We start from the raw sequence: 13833 nt of genomic DNA, 5'->3' as shown, positions 1-13833 counted from the left end.
TTAGGATTATATCACCACCTGTTGCTTTGGCATGTTCTTGACAGCGTTTCACTTTGTTTTTCAAGTTTGGGATTTAAAAAACAAAACAAAAACAGAAAATCTGTTTACAAAAATGTCCTGTACATGTGGACGTAGTGTTCCGCTGCCATCTTTTACATACAGTCTATACACAAGTCCTGTTTTTGCACATACTGTAAAACAGAAATGTGTTTTAATATTTGATGGATTGTCTTTATGGTATTTACAGTCTGATAAATTGATCTTGTGAAAGGAACAGCATGTTTAGGGAAAGTCCAGTTCTGATTCTCCAGACCGGGTCCCTCAGGCTGAGCCCAGAACCACCACCCAGGGAAGGTGGACCTGCCACAGCCGGGGCGAAATCTGCTTGAAGTAAACGATCTGGATCAGCCCCATCGATCCCTTCACAGCTACACGTTTTAAAGCACATGAATCGGCATCTGCGCCAAATCCGCTAATTAACAATTAACGCAGAAGCACGTGGACTTTAATGCTCATAGTGCACTGCGGTTTGCTGCGTGCAGATGTAAGGAAGTATCCTCACCGAACTTCAAGTATAAATCACCACAGAGTAAAAGTACTCGAGTACTTCTCCTCATTAACGTTATTTACCTGGATGACGTGCTCAGACATTCAGACTCTAATAGGCGGCTAATTAACAGCTGACTAACCATAATCAGCTGACGGTGATCGATCGGCAGCCCGATACCCAACCAAACGGTCACGTGAGTTTTCCTACCTGAAGCTGTCACTGTCCGGAGCTTCACGCGCTTTTCATGTCGCTGCAAACCTGAGCACAACTTCGCAGGAGCGCACACACAGCAGACAGGTCAAGCTGCAGCGCACAGCAACAACAGCACTTCCGGCATCCTGCGCCTGCGTGCGGTGCTGCTCCGTCCAGGTGTGTAGACAGCTGCACGCTAACAGCCTGCTGACACACCTGAGCTTTCTGCTTCACTTTGATGAAATCAAATCTGTCTTAATCCTGAAATTCGCGCCAGTTTGGCTCATTTATTATTCACGTGAGCTTTCTCGTGCACAGCTCGTGCAGGAGTGCCTGCAGCTCCTCAGCTTCACCCTCAGGTGCTGCACTCGCAGCTCCTCCCCCCTCCTCACACCTGAGGCTTTTATGGGTTTGTGAAGCACTTGTTTCAGGTCTCCAGTCTTCCAGGCGCGTTGTCCTCAAAGCTGAGAGGATGCTGCCTCTGCATCAGCTAGACCTGCTCCTCCACCATCACAGGTCTCCTTCCTTTCAGCATCACCTGTTTATTCACTGTCATCAGCTGATCCTGTGTGAACGTGCTCTTTAACCGCCACCTCCTTTCTTGTTTTTGACCTTTCATCTGAGAGAAACCCTGAAATACAGTTTTTATGCTTTTCTTTTCTCTCATATTAATAAAACGCGTGATTTTTGTCTGAGAGCAGAAACTTTAAAATTACAAATGTTTTCCCACCAGGAACAAACTCAACCACCACGAAGATTTCTTAATAAAAGGATGGAGCTGTGACCAGATTTCCTTCAGGGCCAAGGTTTTATTTTGAAGGTCACGGCGGAAGTCTCGTGCTGAGTGTGACTGTGTGGCTCCTGTGTCGTCGGGCTGAGCTTCCATCCGAGAGCAGCTGCTGTGTCAGGGCTCCGGCAGGTGCGAGGACCCTCTTCTGGAGTGAAGCGGACCTGAGCACAATCCGGGACCCGAGCCGAGCCGAGCCGAGCCGAGCCGTCGCGGCTGGAGGCAGCTGCCCGCCCGCCTGCATGGAGCCTCTGGCCGCCCGGAGGCGCAGGATCCTCCCGCTGCTGGTCCTCTGGAGCTGCCTGAGTGCGGCCGTGCACGGGGAGAAGGTGAGTGACCTTCACCCAGGTGACCAGGCTCACCTGCTGCTCAGTACTCTGCCGACAGACGTCACGCGATCAGAGACAGGTGTGGGTGACGTCAGAGTTTTTCCAAAGTATTTAATAACAAAAAACCGTACTATTATGATGATGATGATGGTTATTATTGTTATTAATATTATTGGTGTTGATATTATATATTTGTTATATAACCAGGTGGATTAATTTATTTATTTAAAAATCAAATCACGTGATCAACCCTGAAGGCCACCTTTAGTTCACACACACTGAGTATTTAACCTGAGCGTCAGTCTGCGCTCACACACTGCACAGGTATATCACACCTGCACAGATACCTGCTAATCACAGCTCAGTAACATCCAAGTAAAATCAAACTTCACCAAAGCTTTCGCTCAGCCTTCCTGGACGGTCTGTTACTATAGTAACCTCACAGCAGCCGCTTATTGGTCATTAAAATGGTCCAGAGGTCCAGTTCGGGTAAAGCCCAGCAGCTGCAGACACCTGTGTCACCATCCACCTGTCAGTCAAAGAGGCCACGCCCCTAATAATGCAAACTTTAAGCTTTAATACAATCTAACCAGGTGAGTTATGGAACAGTATGTGGTTTACAGACTTATTAGTGACATTAATTATCAATCAGTTTACTGATGATGATCAATGAGAGTTATTAAAATGACCAGACTCTCTGTCGCTCACCTGCTCAGGTACTAACAGCAACCCTGCAGGAGGTCGAGCTGCAGAAGCTTCCTTTTTCTATTTACTGCGGATATCAAAGAATCTACAAAGAATGTCAGACAGGAAATAAAAGCCGTCTGTCTGTGTGCAGTCAGACAGACGGACAGACGGGATTCTGTCTGTTGGGTTAGGACACACACACTCACACACACACACAGACACACACTCACACAGACACACACACACACACACACACACACGCACACACACACACACACACACTCACACACACACACACACACACACTCACACTGACACACGCACACACACTCACACTCACACAGACACGCACACACGCACACACACTCACACACTCACACTCACACTGACACACGCACTCACACTCACACTCACACAGACACTCACACACGCACAGACACACACACTCACATGCACACTCACACTCACAGACACACTCACACAGACACACACACTCACACACACTCACACTCACACACACACTCACACACACACACACACACACACACACTCACACTCACACACACACACACACACACACACACACACACACACACACACACACACACACACTCACACAGACACACGCACACACTCACACACAGACACACACACTCACACAGACACACGCACACACTCACACACACACACACACACACACACACACACACACACACACACACACTCACACAGACACACGCACACACTCACACAGACACACACACAGACACACGCACACACACACTCACACACACACTCACACAGACACACACACACACACACACACACTCACACACACACTCACACACACACACTCACACTCACACAGACACACACACACTCACACACACACTCACACACACACACACACTCACACTCACACACACACACACACACACACACACACTCACACACGCACTCACACACACACACACACTCACACTCACACACACTCACACAGACACACACACACACTCACACAGACACACACTCACACTCACACACACACACACTCACACACACACTCACACACGCACACAGTGGCGTGCTGAGCCCAGAGCACCATGTGACTCTGTGGCGCTCCCTCTGTGCAGTCGCCTTCAACCACACTGAGATTCTGAGCGCGGTGCTGTTGCTGCTCTGAACTGTTGCTACAAGTTTCCTCCAAAATATTCGATGAAGCACGATGGGGTGGTGTTACTGCGCCCGAGGGCTGAGGTGCACAGTGCCGTGAACATCGGCGGCGCTCTCCTGATTCAGTAAGTGCGGCGCTGCAAACCTCCTCTGGCATCAACATCAGCTCATAAGCTGTCTGCTGGGAGCTTCATGAGCTCGGCTGGTTGAGCAGCTCCTGTAACGTCCTGGACTTGTATCCATGTAGTGCAGCAAAGACCTGGATCGTGGAGCCGTGACCAGCCGCCAGTCCACATGGACCACCGCAGACAGATAATGCTCTGGCACACCTACCAGCCTGTTGGCTTCAGCTCAGGGGCATAATTTCCAGGGAGGTTAGGGGGGTTATGACCCCCCGATGATCAGACCCAACCAATATAGCCCCCCCCCAATAGAATAATGAATTATCTTGCATAAATAGGCTGTTTTATTTTCTGTACTTGTTTCAGTTATTACCAGCAAAACAGTTGCATGTTTAATCATCTGGGAATTTACCCAGATTTATTTATTTAGACAGAGATCTCGACCCCCCCCCCCCAATGTTCAGCACAAAGTTACGCCGATGCTTCAGCTGGATCAGAAATGCTCAACAACCCTCAGCTAGCTAATGCTAACACGAGTAACATTATTTGATTGGAAGCCAAACATCCATGTTGGCCTACTTCAATATCACGCTGGATGTGAGCGAGCAGCAGCAGGACCGCAGCTCCCGATGCTGCAAAAAGGCTGTCAGTCACACAGTGTCACATGATCAGGTGTGCCCTGATATTTTGGTTTCCCACAGGTACAAAACCTTTAAAAGCCGTTGCTGTGAGGGAACAGAGAGAAACTGTCTGTGACCTGAGAACTTCCTCGGACTGTTGCAGGAAGCGGGTCGTGTTAGAGTTAGCCGACACGTTTCTCAAAGTGCTTCTTTATTTTGTTTCAGACACGTGCGTCAGACATACAAAGCACCGACACGGGGCCACGTGACCTCGATATTGCTGCCACGATAAAATCACGGAGGAAAATCTTCCTGAAGCGCACAAAAAGAAATCAGTCAGATTACCTGTGAACGTCTGTCGGTCTGCCGTGATAAGACCGTGCAGGTGGTTCGGGTTCACCTGACTCAAAATGGAAATAATCTGATATATTTTCAGACACTTAGTCTGCAGCTCTGCGTCTGATCGCAGCGCTACAGGACATTACCCACCATCCCCTGCTCCAGAACGTGTCGAGGCATCTCGTATGGAGGCAGTCTTGTAGATGTGAGACAGGAATGAAAGATAAGATGATATCGGAGCTCCCCCCTGCTGTCTGCTAGTTCGGGTTATCACAGGAAGACCACAGTTACACCTGCAGGTTACATGAAGGTGTTTGGGTTTAACCCCACAGAAATATGTCTGACTGATAAAGAATCAGGCGGGACATGCTCAGCAGAAAGACAAAGGCTTCAACCCGAGTTTAAGGTCGGGCCAGACTAAACGATGCCGAGCTGCAGGACACATGATGGAGATGTTCCTGAGTGTGTGAGTCACTCAGGAATCACTGCAGACAAATCAAGACGGTGACGTCACAGGTGATGGGTTTGGCTGCGGGTGTGACGACGTCCTGAAGAACAGTCACAGCTGCACTTTATAACACAGCTGTTTACCCTGTTATTAGATTATTACCTATAAATACTCACTGAATACAAGCTGGTAACAAGAAGACACACGAGGCTGTGGCAACATTTTATGTAGTATTAGAAGTGTAACTGAAAGAAGAGATGGTTACACTGTAAGCAGTTTAAAGTACTGAGTAATTTCTGATGTTTCCCCTTTCTTACCCTGTAAGTACGCTGGCTCTGCATTATGGAGTCGACTAACTTTGCCTAACAGTGACTGTGAAAGAAAAACCGCAGGCCGGCAGATTCTCAGGGTAGGAAACAGAGATCAGGCCTTCAAACATCGTTAACTACTCCTCTCATCTCTGTGCAGGTGTGCCACTGCAGCGGGAAGGCTTTGTGTCACTGCGATGGGGTCAAAGGTCAGAAGGTGAGGTCTCCACCTGAACACACTGACACAGAACCAGGACCAGAATCAGTCTCTTGTGTTTCTGCCACATGCAATTTAAATGAAGGTGTTACTGAAGTGCATTAAGGAGGTTTAGCTGTTTTTACACTGAGGCTCACGGGTAACATGTGACCAGCAGGTGTCCAGCTGAGGGCTCTGCTCTCATGTAGGGATGGGTATCGTTTAGGTTTTATCCAATACTGGTACCAAACCGGTACTTTTGAAACGGTGCCGGTGCTTAAACGGTGCTTAAAGAATGGAGAACACACACTTTGTCCAAAAACCTCTCATGTTCAGCTGTTTTTTTGTAAAAAGATAACAATGTTAGCCTTTTCTGCAGCTATGGGGCATATATGGCATCACTCTTGGCTGGAAGCAGTGCTTAAACAATGGAAAAAACACAAACTTTGTCCAAAAACCTCTCATGTTTAACTGTTTCCCACTTTTTCTTTGGTCATTTTAGCCTTTTTGGCCAGGGTGAAGGGAGTATCTGCCATCAAACAAGAAGACAGCCGCATGTAGCTATGATGGTGTTTGCTAGTTCACCTTACGTGCATTAATGTAATAACGTGGTTAGCCTACTCAACGTAAATCACACACGAACAACATTAAGCTACTCACGCAGAGAAGAACGGCTGCTGCTGCATCATCATCCTCATCATTCCTGCTACACTGGCAGGGCTAGGGGCCAGGACTCTCCTCTTCGGGTTCTTGGGGGATGTTGCTAACTCCGGGTCAGATAACAGGCACCACACCCGCAGTAGATGCGCTCGGTGTGAGGTCTCGCAGCAAGCTATCAAATACGGCGCATTTCTCGGCTTTTAAAAAAAACGCTATGCGTCGCCAGGTGTTTCATCAGATTTGAGGTGTTACCTCCTTTGACAGTATCACAGTATCAGCTTAAAGCACTTGTTGCTGCTGATTTTGCATATTTTGCTGTGAAGTACAGCCAGACTTTGACCGCTTCGCCTTGGACATTTTTAATCTGTAGCTCTGCTCTAAAAGAACGTACGTACCTGGACCCGCCTACTATCCTCGGAAACGTAAAATGATTGGCTAGAATCCAAAGTGTGTCACAGCTCAGGAAAAAAAAGCACCGAAATGTGCGCTGTTTTCGGTCTGGTTACTACCGTTTATGTCAGAACCGGTGCCATCATGGCACCGGATACCGGTACCCATCCCTACTCTCATGGTCTCGTGGCAGATTAACTCGAACTCAAGTCCAAACTGTTTAACTGTCATTAGGCTGAAAACCTAAAAGAATCCAGTCAGAGAAACTCTAAGAAGAATGAGCGCTCTGAGCAGCGACACCAGAAGATCTGGAAGATGACAGAAGGGATGCAAAACAAAGTGCACAAGTATCCGCAGAGTTTTACGAGGTACAGAAAAGACCGCAGTCAGCTGATCCTGGAGCAGCCTTTCAGCCACAAACACGCTGCAGCTGCTGCAGGACCTGCAGAGCAGCTCAGGAAGCAGCGGTGATGACTGCGCGGTTTAGATATAAACTTTATATACTGCATATAGATATAAAGTTTGATCTAAAGTGGCCACACTTAGAATAAATCCACACCTGAGCACACACCTGTCATATTCAATCATTTTATGAAACTGATGCTGACCAGTCTGACGGGTCTTAGATCTACATCCCTGCTGGTTCTTGCAGCTCTGAAGTGGCTTCATTTTTCATCTTTGGTGAAGTTTTGTCTGTTGTTACCGGCCAATGAGTGCAGCTCGCTCTGTGGTTTTTATATTCCAGCTGCGTGCCACGCCCCCTTTTCAGTGTCCATGTTAGAACGACCTGCAGATAGGACACACTTGTGCATCCTCCTGCGGCCTCCTCTCTCCTCCGGATGCATTTTGGAAACCGGGACGTTCCCCATCATGGAGCGCCGATGTCAGATTCACAGAGGAGGCGTCGGCCAATCACTGATGAATATCTTGCAGTAGCCCCTCCCTCTGATTGTGTATTGTGCGGCGGTTTTTATTATGGAGGAAAATAGAGCGGAGCTGATGGATGTGCCAGGTGATGAAGGGCTGCTGATGTGATCGGTTTACCAGTTCCAGCTCAGATCGGGTTGATTTTCATGATTTTGTGATTTCGCCTGAAACAAACTTTTCAGTTTTTGCTGCTTTAAATGGCGTCAAGTCTCCGAGCTGCGGCTCACAAGAGCGTGCAGGTCGGAGCCGAGCTGCAGGGAACTCTGCGGTCCTTTGTGTCTCACGCACCTGAGACCACCCAGGTGTGAGCTCTGTGATCGCGGGGCGTGTTCACGAGGAGAAAGAAAGAAAGGCCGGTTCCTCTCTGCTGAGCGTGAAATGTCCCTTTGTTATTCCCGGCACCTGAGTGCCCGGAGGCCACAACCAGGATCGACTCTGCTGCTCTCTGCTGCCTCTCTGTGGACAGCAGGTGAGCTGACTTACCCGAACTCTCTGATTCTGTCAACAGGGTGAAAAAGGTTTCCCCGGGGAAACTGGTCTTCCTGGAAACGTTGGCTATCCTGGAAAAGAGGGCGATCAGGGCAAACTAGGAGAAAAGGTAACAGACATCTCCTCTTTCTTCTTCTTATTGTCATATCGAGTCCCTGCACAGTCCTCTTTATACTTGTTTTTATTATATTACATTTTATTACAAAGTTTCTTTTTAAATGGAAATCCCGTCATTAAACATCCAAGTTTGTCTGGGAATATTTTTGATGTTGTAGGTTTAGATTTAGTTTGAAACGTGGTCAGTTTCACACTCGTGAAAATAGACGCTGTGTTTTAGTGTAAAACTGAGGAGGAGGTGAGAGTGAGTCTACTACTTTCTGTTTGGAGCAGTCACATGACAGCTCAGTCACATGACAGCTCAGTCACATGACGTGTCAGGTCCTGATGCTGCTCTGATTCTTGATCGTTGACCATGTCACAGCTTTCTCACTGTGAACCCAGAGTTGAATGGAGATCATTTAATGTTTTCTTCTTCTTTTGCTTAGGGTGAACTGGGACCTGCAGGAAGTCCGGGTCTGAAGGGTTCCCGGGTATGACGGCCTTTACTGTTTATCCCACTGAACCTTTCCTGTTTTGGCTGCTTCCACGTCAGAGTCATAGATGGGACCGTATCTGGATGAAAGCTCAGTTATCAGATAAGACAAGCTGGCACAGATGCTAATGCTAATCAGAGCTCACTACCATCCAGATAAATGCTCAAGCTTCACCTAAGCTCTCGCTCAGCCCTTTCGTAGACGGTCTGTTGCTACAGTAACCTCACAGCGGCCGAGGTTATTGGTCACACGATGTCATTAAAAATGCTCCAATAGGTTCCAACAGCACAAACACGGCCCAGAGGTTCAGGTGAAGCCAGCTGGCAGCTAGTAGTGGGGGAGGTCATTTTGATTTTTTTAAGCCTAAACTTTCCCTGATTTTAGCATCATTTCAGACACATTTACCGAAAAATGTCCTGCTGATGTTGTTCTGAACTTCTCAAACCATCAGGGTTTGCCGGGAGAACCAGGTTTCCCAGGACCTCCGGGACTGCCGGTACGGACGCTCACCACACACAGAACACATTAAACATACAGCACAGTAGACTGTAGGCTCCATACCTATTAGATCCTAGTACGTATGGAAATAACATGAAGAATATGTAATGATACATAATGATAATAAAGTTTAACGTAACATTTAATACATTTCTGGATGCATTTATTTCTCAGGGACTGCACGGACACGAAGGACCGCTCGGTCAACCAGGAATCCCAGGATGCAACGGGACGAAGGTAGAAATCGTGGCTTGGCAGAAGGCAGATCGAATAATCTTTTTTTCTCTCATCTCCGGAGTTTTATATTCCTCTCTTCCTGTGCTCGCCGATGTATAACCGCCTGAGCCTCACACTCTCATCCCTGCAGCTAGTTATAGACCAGCTGTGGAAAACTGTAAAAAAACTGTGATTTGCAAATGTTACAGATGCACATTTTATTCACAGCAGAGCAAAACTAAGAGAATTTAGCATTTTGAATTTGTCTGAAAAAGGCAATAAAAGTCTGTCACAGCCGCTGATACTAAAATGAAACAGCTGGAGGGACAACAGGCAAAAGAAGAACGTTTTGCAGATGCAGAGGTGCATCAACCTGCAAAAAACTAGATCTGCAAACTATTTCACAATGTTTGAATGTCAATGAAAACAATGATGCAGATGTTAAATATCTCGTCAACAAAACGTTAAAAGATTCTGAGGCTGAGAATCAGTGTTGGATGTGCGTGATCGTCAGGCCTTCACGCAGCACGGCATTAACTGCAGACACGATTGTGCGCTGGAAATTAGTGCACGCGCTCAGAAACGCTTCCAGAAATCAGCCCGCCATCCACACATGCAGGTTAAAGCTGCAGAAAAGAAGCCGCGGTGACCATGATTAATCCTGTGGTGGCTTATTATAAACACAGAAGCTGGCTTACCCAGTACGTACAAGGCTGTTATTCTGAAACTTTTACAGGAACTTGCCAACAATTAAATTGAACTTTTTCATCTTTTTTGACAAGCTGTTTAAAAAGCTAGTTACGCCAGTAACACTGGGCAGGGAGATATACTTGTGTAGAGTCACGATCATTTTTGAACAACACATATCAAGGACTTTCAGGTTTTCCAAAGCTTTCCAGGCTGTGATCAGCATCAAAGGCAGTCTTGGAGAGTGTTCTATCAAAAATGAATCATCTGATCGTACCCACACACACAAATGTGACTCATGTCTTTCAGGGGGATGCTGGTTTTCCAGGGCATCCTGGACTTCCTGGACCTGCAGGCAGGCGGGTGAGTCACTGTCTATACACAGTTAAAAACAGGCTAAGCTAACTGAGTGTGTGAAGCTAAAGCTGTGAGTGTTCACGTGTTTCAGGGGCGTGATGGTCCTCGGGGCATGAAGGTGAGCATTGACACCTGAATGCTGTAATGAAGAAGATGGATTTGAAGATGGCTGATTTGATCTGTGATGGTTTCTTTTGACAAAGGTTCCTCTGACTGTTTCAGGGAGAGACGAGAGTGTTCCCCGAGACTCAGGATATAAAAGGAGCACGAGGACCACCGGGACCAAAAGGCGCCACAGTCAGATATTTGATTTTTATGAAATAAAGAATAAAATCAAGTGAAGTTCATCGTTTTCCAAATGAATGTCTCCACCAAACCCTTTATAGCAGGGGTCGGCAACCTTTCTGATGACGAGTGCATCTAAAATTTCCTCAGACGTCAGTGTGCCATATGATGCATTAGCAATAAATTTAATAACGCTCTATATTAACGTTACACACTTTATAGAATCATATTTGTTCACAGATGTTGGCAGCTGTCAGCGAATAGTTATCAGATATTATGAAACAAAAAAGACTTTTTATCCATAACAGCAAATGAACTGAACAACAGAAAATGCAAATGCTGTTTATGGTCTCATCACAACAATGATAAGAGAAATAAACTGGGCCAATATGGCATGTTTGTTAATACAGAGACACACATGTTAATGTGATCTCTGGTCTCCGAGTGTCCAGCATTCAGAGGCTGCCTGAAGGAAGAGGCAGCTGCAGCGTAAAGACACAGAATAACTCCAGCTCTGTCTTTGTTTCATTGTAGCTGAAGTTCAGGACAAACTGTTCCTTCTCAGCTCAACACGAAACGAGTAATATTTTCTCTGAATACGAGACAATTCCGTTTTTTACGGGACGGTTGGAAACTCTACTAACTAACCTTATGAAGTAAATAAAGTTCACTATCAGTAACATCATAGCACCACCCAGCTGTATAGAAACTCCATCATGCTAGCTCACGCAGTACGAGTTATTGTAACTGACTGTAAAAAGTCAGCACAACAAAAATAAACTCCACCTAAACTTGGTTTATATCTGACCCAGATAGACTGCAGGTCATAACTTCTTACCTGAAGTTCAGTTCACCTGATACTCGGACCGGCGGCTGCCTCGGGTCTCTCCTCCTCCTGCCTCCCCTTCCCTCATCCACCTGTTGCCTCTGTGGAAGCTCCGCTACAGCCACCACCAAACAACTGAGTTATTGTTACACATCGACCTGCATCTGGACAATCCACCACCTCTCACTGTTTATACCGTTACCAAAGAATAAAAAATAAAAAAAGTCATCGGCCCATAAAAACGAAAAATCACCGTCGACCCACCGAGCAAATGCCCGGTATGCCTGATGGCCAGTCCAGCTGTGGTCATGCCATCAGTTAACCCTTCGGCAATCCTGGGCACGCGTGCCAGGGCTGCCGATCCCTGCTTTGGTTGATCATTTTGAACAGTCTAATCAGTTGGTTCGCAGACTGAATCCAGCCGGCTGGACCAAATTCTGTTCAATCTTAAGATGCTTTCTATCATGAGCATTATCTTCAGATTAGCTGGTATAAAGTTTGCTCTGACTGGCTGTGGAACTGTTTGTGTGTTCCAGGGGCTCAGTGGGGATCCAGGTGAACCCGGCGTGACAGGATCACCAGGATTCAATGGATTTCCTGTATGCTTTGAACATCCACCTTATTCAAACATTAATTGCGCTCAGTAGTTCAGTGAGCTGACATCTCATGTTTTTTTTTCCAGGGAATTCCAGGTCTTCCAGGGTTGAGAGGAGAAAAGGTTAGTGGGGTAACAGTAAACTGAACTAGGAGCAGTTTCTGATTCAGAAAAACGATTCTTACACACTTGGCTTGACGTCAGGATTCGCTTTTGGTTTCGTTTTTGTTTTTTGGGAGAAGCTGCTGTGGTGGTTCATGTGACAGCACCAGTCATACGTTAACACGGAAACCATGAAGTAACTTCTGTCTCTGTTTTTGGTTCAGGGTCAGGAAGGTCCCAGTCCAGTGATCCCAGGTCCACAAGGACAGAAGGTGGGGATGGGAGTATGGTCTGTATTTACAAACTACGACATGCTCTGATTTTATACTGTGTCTAACCTGTGAAACGCCAATCATCTTCATCACCATCCCTTTCACCTTCACCACCATCAGCTGTGTTTGGTTTTAGGGTGACCGGGGACCTCCAGGAGTTCCTGGGCCAAAAGGAATCAAACTGTATGCCGAGGGACCCAAAGAGCTGAAGGTCTGTCAGTCGCTCTGTCTGTCTCTCTGTGGGTCTGTCAGTCGCTCTGTGGGTCTGTCTGTCTCTCTGTGGGTCTGTCAGTCGCTCTGTGGGTCTGTCTGTCTGTCTGTGGGTCTGTCAGTCGCTCTGTGGGTCTGTCTGTCTGTCTGTGGGTCTGTCAGTCGCTCTGTGGGTCTGTCTGTCTGTCTGTGGGTCTGTCTGTCTCTCTGTGGGTCTGTCAGTCGCTCTGTGGGTCTGTCTGTCTCTCTGTGGGTCTGTCAGTCGCTCTGTGGGTCTGTTAGTCGCTCTGTGGGTCTGTCAGTCGCTCTGTGGGTCTGTCTGTCTGTCTCTCTGTTGGTCTGTCAGTCGCTCTGTGGGTCTGTCAGTCGCTCTGTGGGTCTGTCAGTCGCTCTGTGGGTCTGTCTGTCTCTCTGTGGGTCTGTCAGTCGCTCTGTGGGTCTGTCAGTCGCTCTGTGGGTCTGTCAGTCACTCTGTGGGTCTGTCTGTCTGTCTGTCTCTCTGTTGGTCTGTCAGTCTCTCTGTGGGTCTGTCAGTCTCTCTGTGGGTCTGTCAGTCGCTCTGTGGGTCTGTCTGTCTGTCTCTCTGTTGGTCTGTCAGTCGCTCTGTTGGTCTGTCAGTCGCTCTGTTGGTCTGTCTGTCTGTCTCTCTGGTCTGTCAGTCTCTCTGTGGGTCTGTCAGCTCTGTGGGTCAGTCGCTCTGGTCTGTCTGTCTGTCTCTCTGTGGGTCTGTCTCGCTCTGTGGGTCTGTCTGTCTCTCTGTGGGTCTGTCTGTCGCTCTGTGGGTCTGTCTGTCTCTCTGTGGGTCTGTCTGTCTCTCTGTGGTCTGTCAGTTGCTCTGTGGGTCTATCTGTCTCTCTGTGGGTCTGTCAGTCGCTCTGTGGGTCTGTCAGTCGGTCTGTGGGTCTGTCAGTCGGTCTGTGGGTCTGTCTATCGCTCTGTGGGTCTGTCAGTCGGTCTGTGGGTCTGTCAGTCGGT

At 47.5% G+C, this 13833-nt stretch overlaps 1 protein-coding gene across 1 annotated transcript in view; it reads left to right on the top strand.

Moving 5' to 3' along the window:
• Window positions 1-1517: 1517 nt before the first annotated feature.
• Window positions 1518-13833, top strand: part of LOC120738447 (collagen alpha-3(IV) chain-like) — a 12636-nt gene continuing 320 nt past the window's right edge. Inside the window, exons 1-13 of the mRNA XM_040039690.1 lie at window positions 1518-1858; window positions 5716-5772; window positions 8237-8326; window positions 8763-8807; window positions 9262-9306; window positions 9483-9545; window positions 10521-10574; window positions 10660-10686; window positions 10791-10865; window positions 12216-12278; window positions 12362-12397; window positions 12601-12648; window positions 12785-12859. Coding sequence (XP_039895624.1) covers window positions 1772-1858; window positions 5716-5772; window positions 8237-8326; window positions 8763-8807; window positions 9262-9306; window positions 9483-9545; window positions 10521-10574; window positions 10660-10686; window positions 10791-10865; window positions 12216-12278; window positions 12362-12397; window positions 12601-12648; window positions 12785-12859 — 765 coding nt within the window. The 5' untranslated portion in view covers window positions 1518-1771. The remainder of the gene's footprint in view (window positions 1859-5715; window positions 5773-8236; window positions 8327-8762; window positions 8808-9261; window positions 9307-9482; window positions 9546-10520; window positions 10575-10659; window positions 10687-10790; window positions 10866-12215; window positions 12279-12361; window positions 12398-12600; window positions 12649-12784; window positions 12860-13833) is intronic.

This window comes from Simochromis diagramma, unplaced genomic scaffold (genome assembly GCF_900408965.1).
Source record: "Simochromis diagramma unplaced genomic scaffold, fSimDia1.1 OVJJ01000031.1, whole genome shotgun sequence".
Classification (NCBI taxonomy): Eukaryota; Metazoa; Chordata; class Actinopteri; order Cichliformes; family Cichlidae; genus Simochromis; species Simochromis diagramma.
This window is presented reverse-complemented; position numbering and strand designations above follow the sequence as displayed.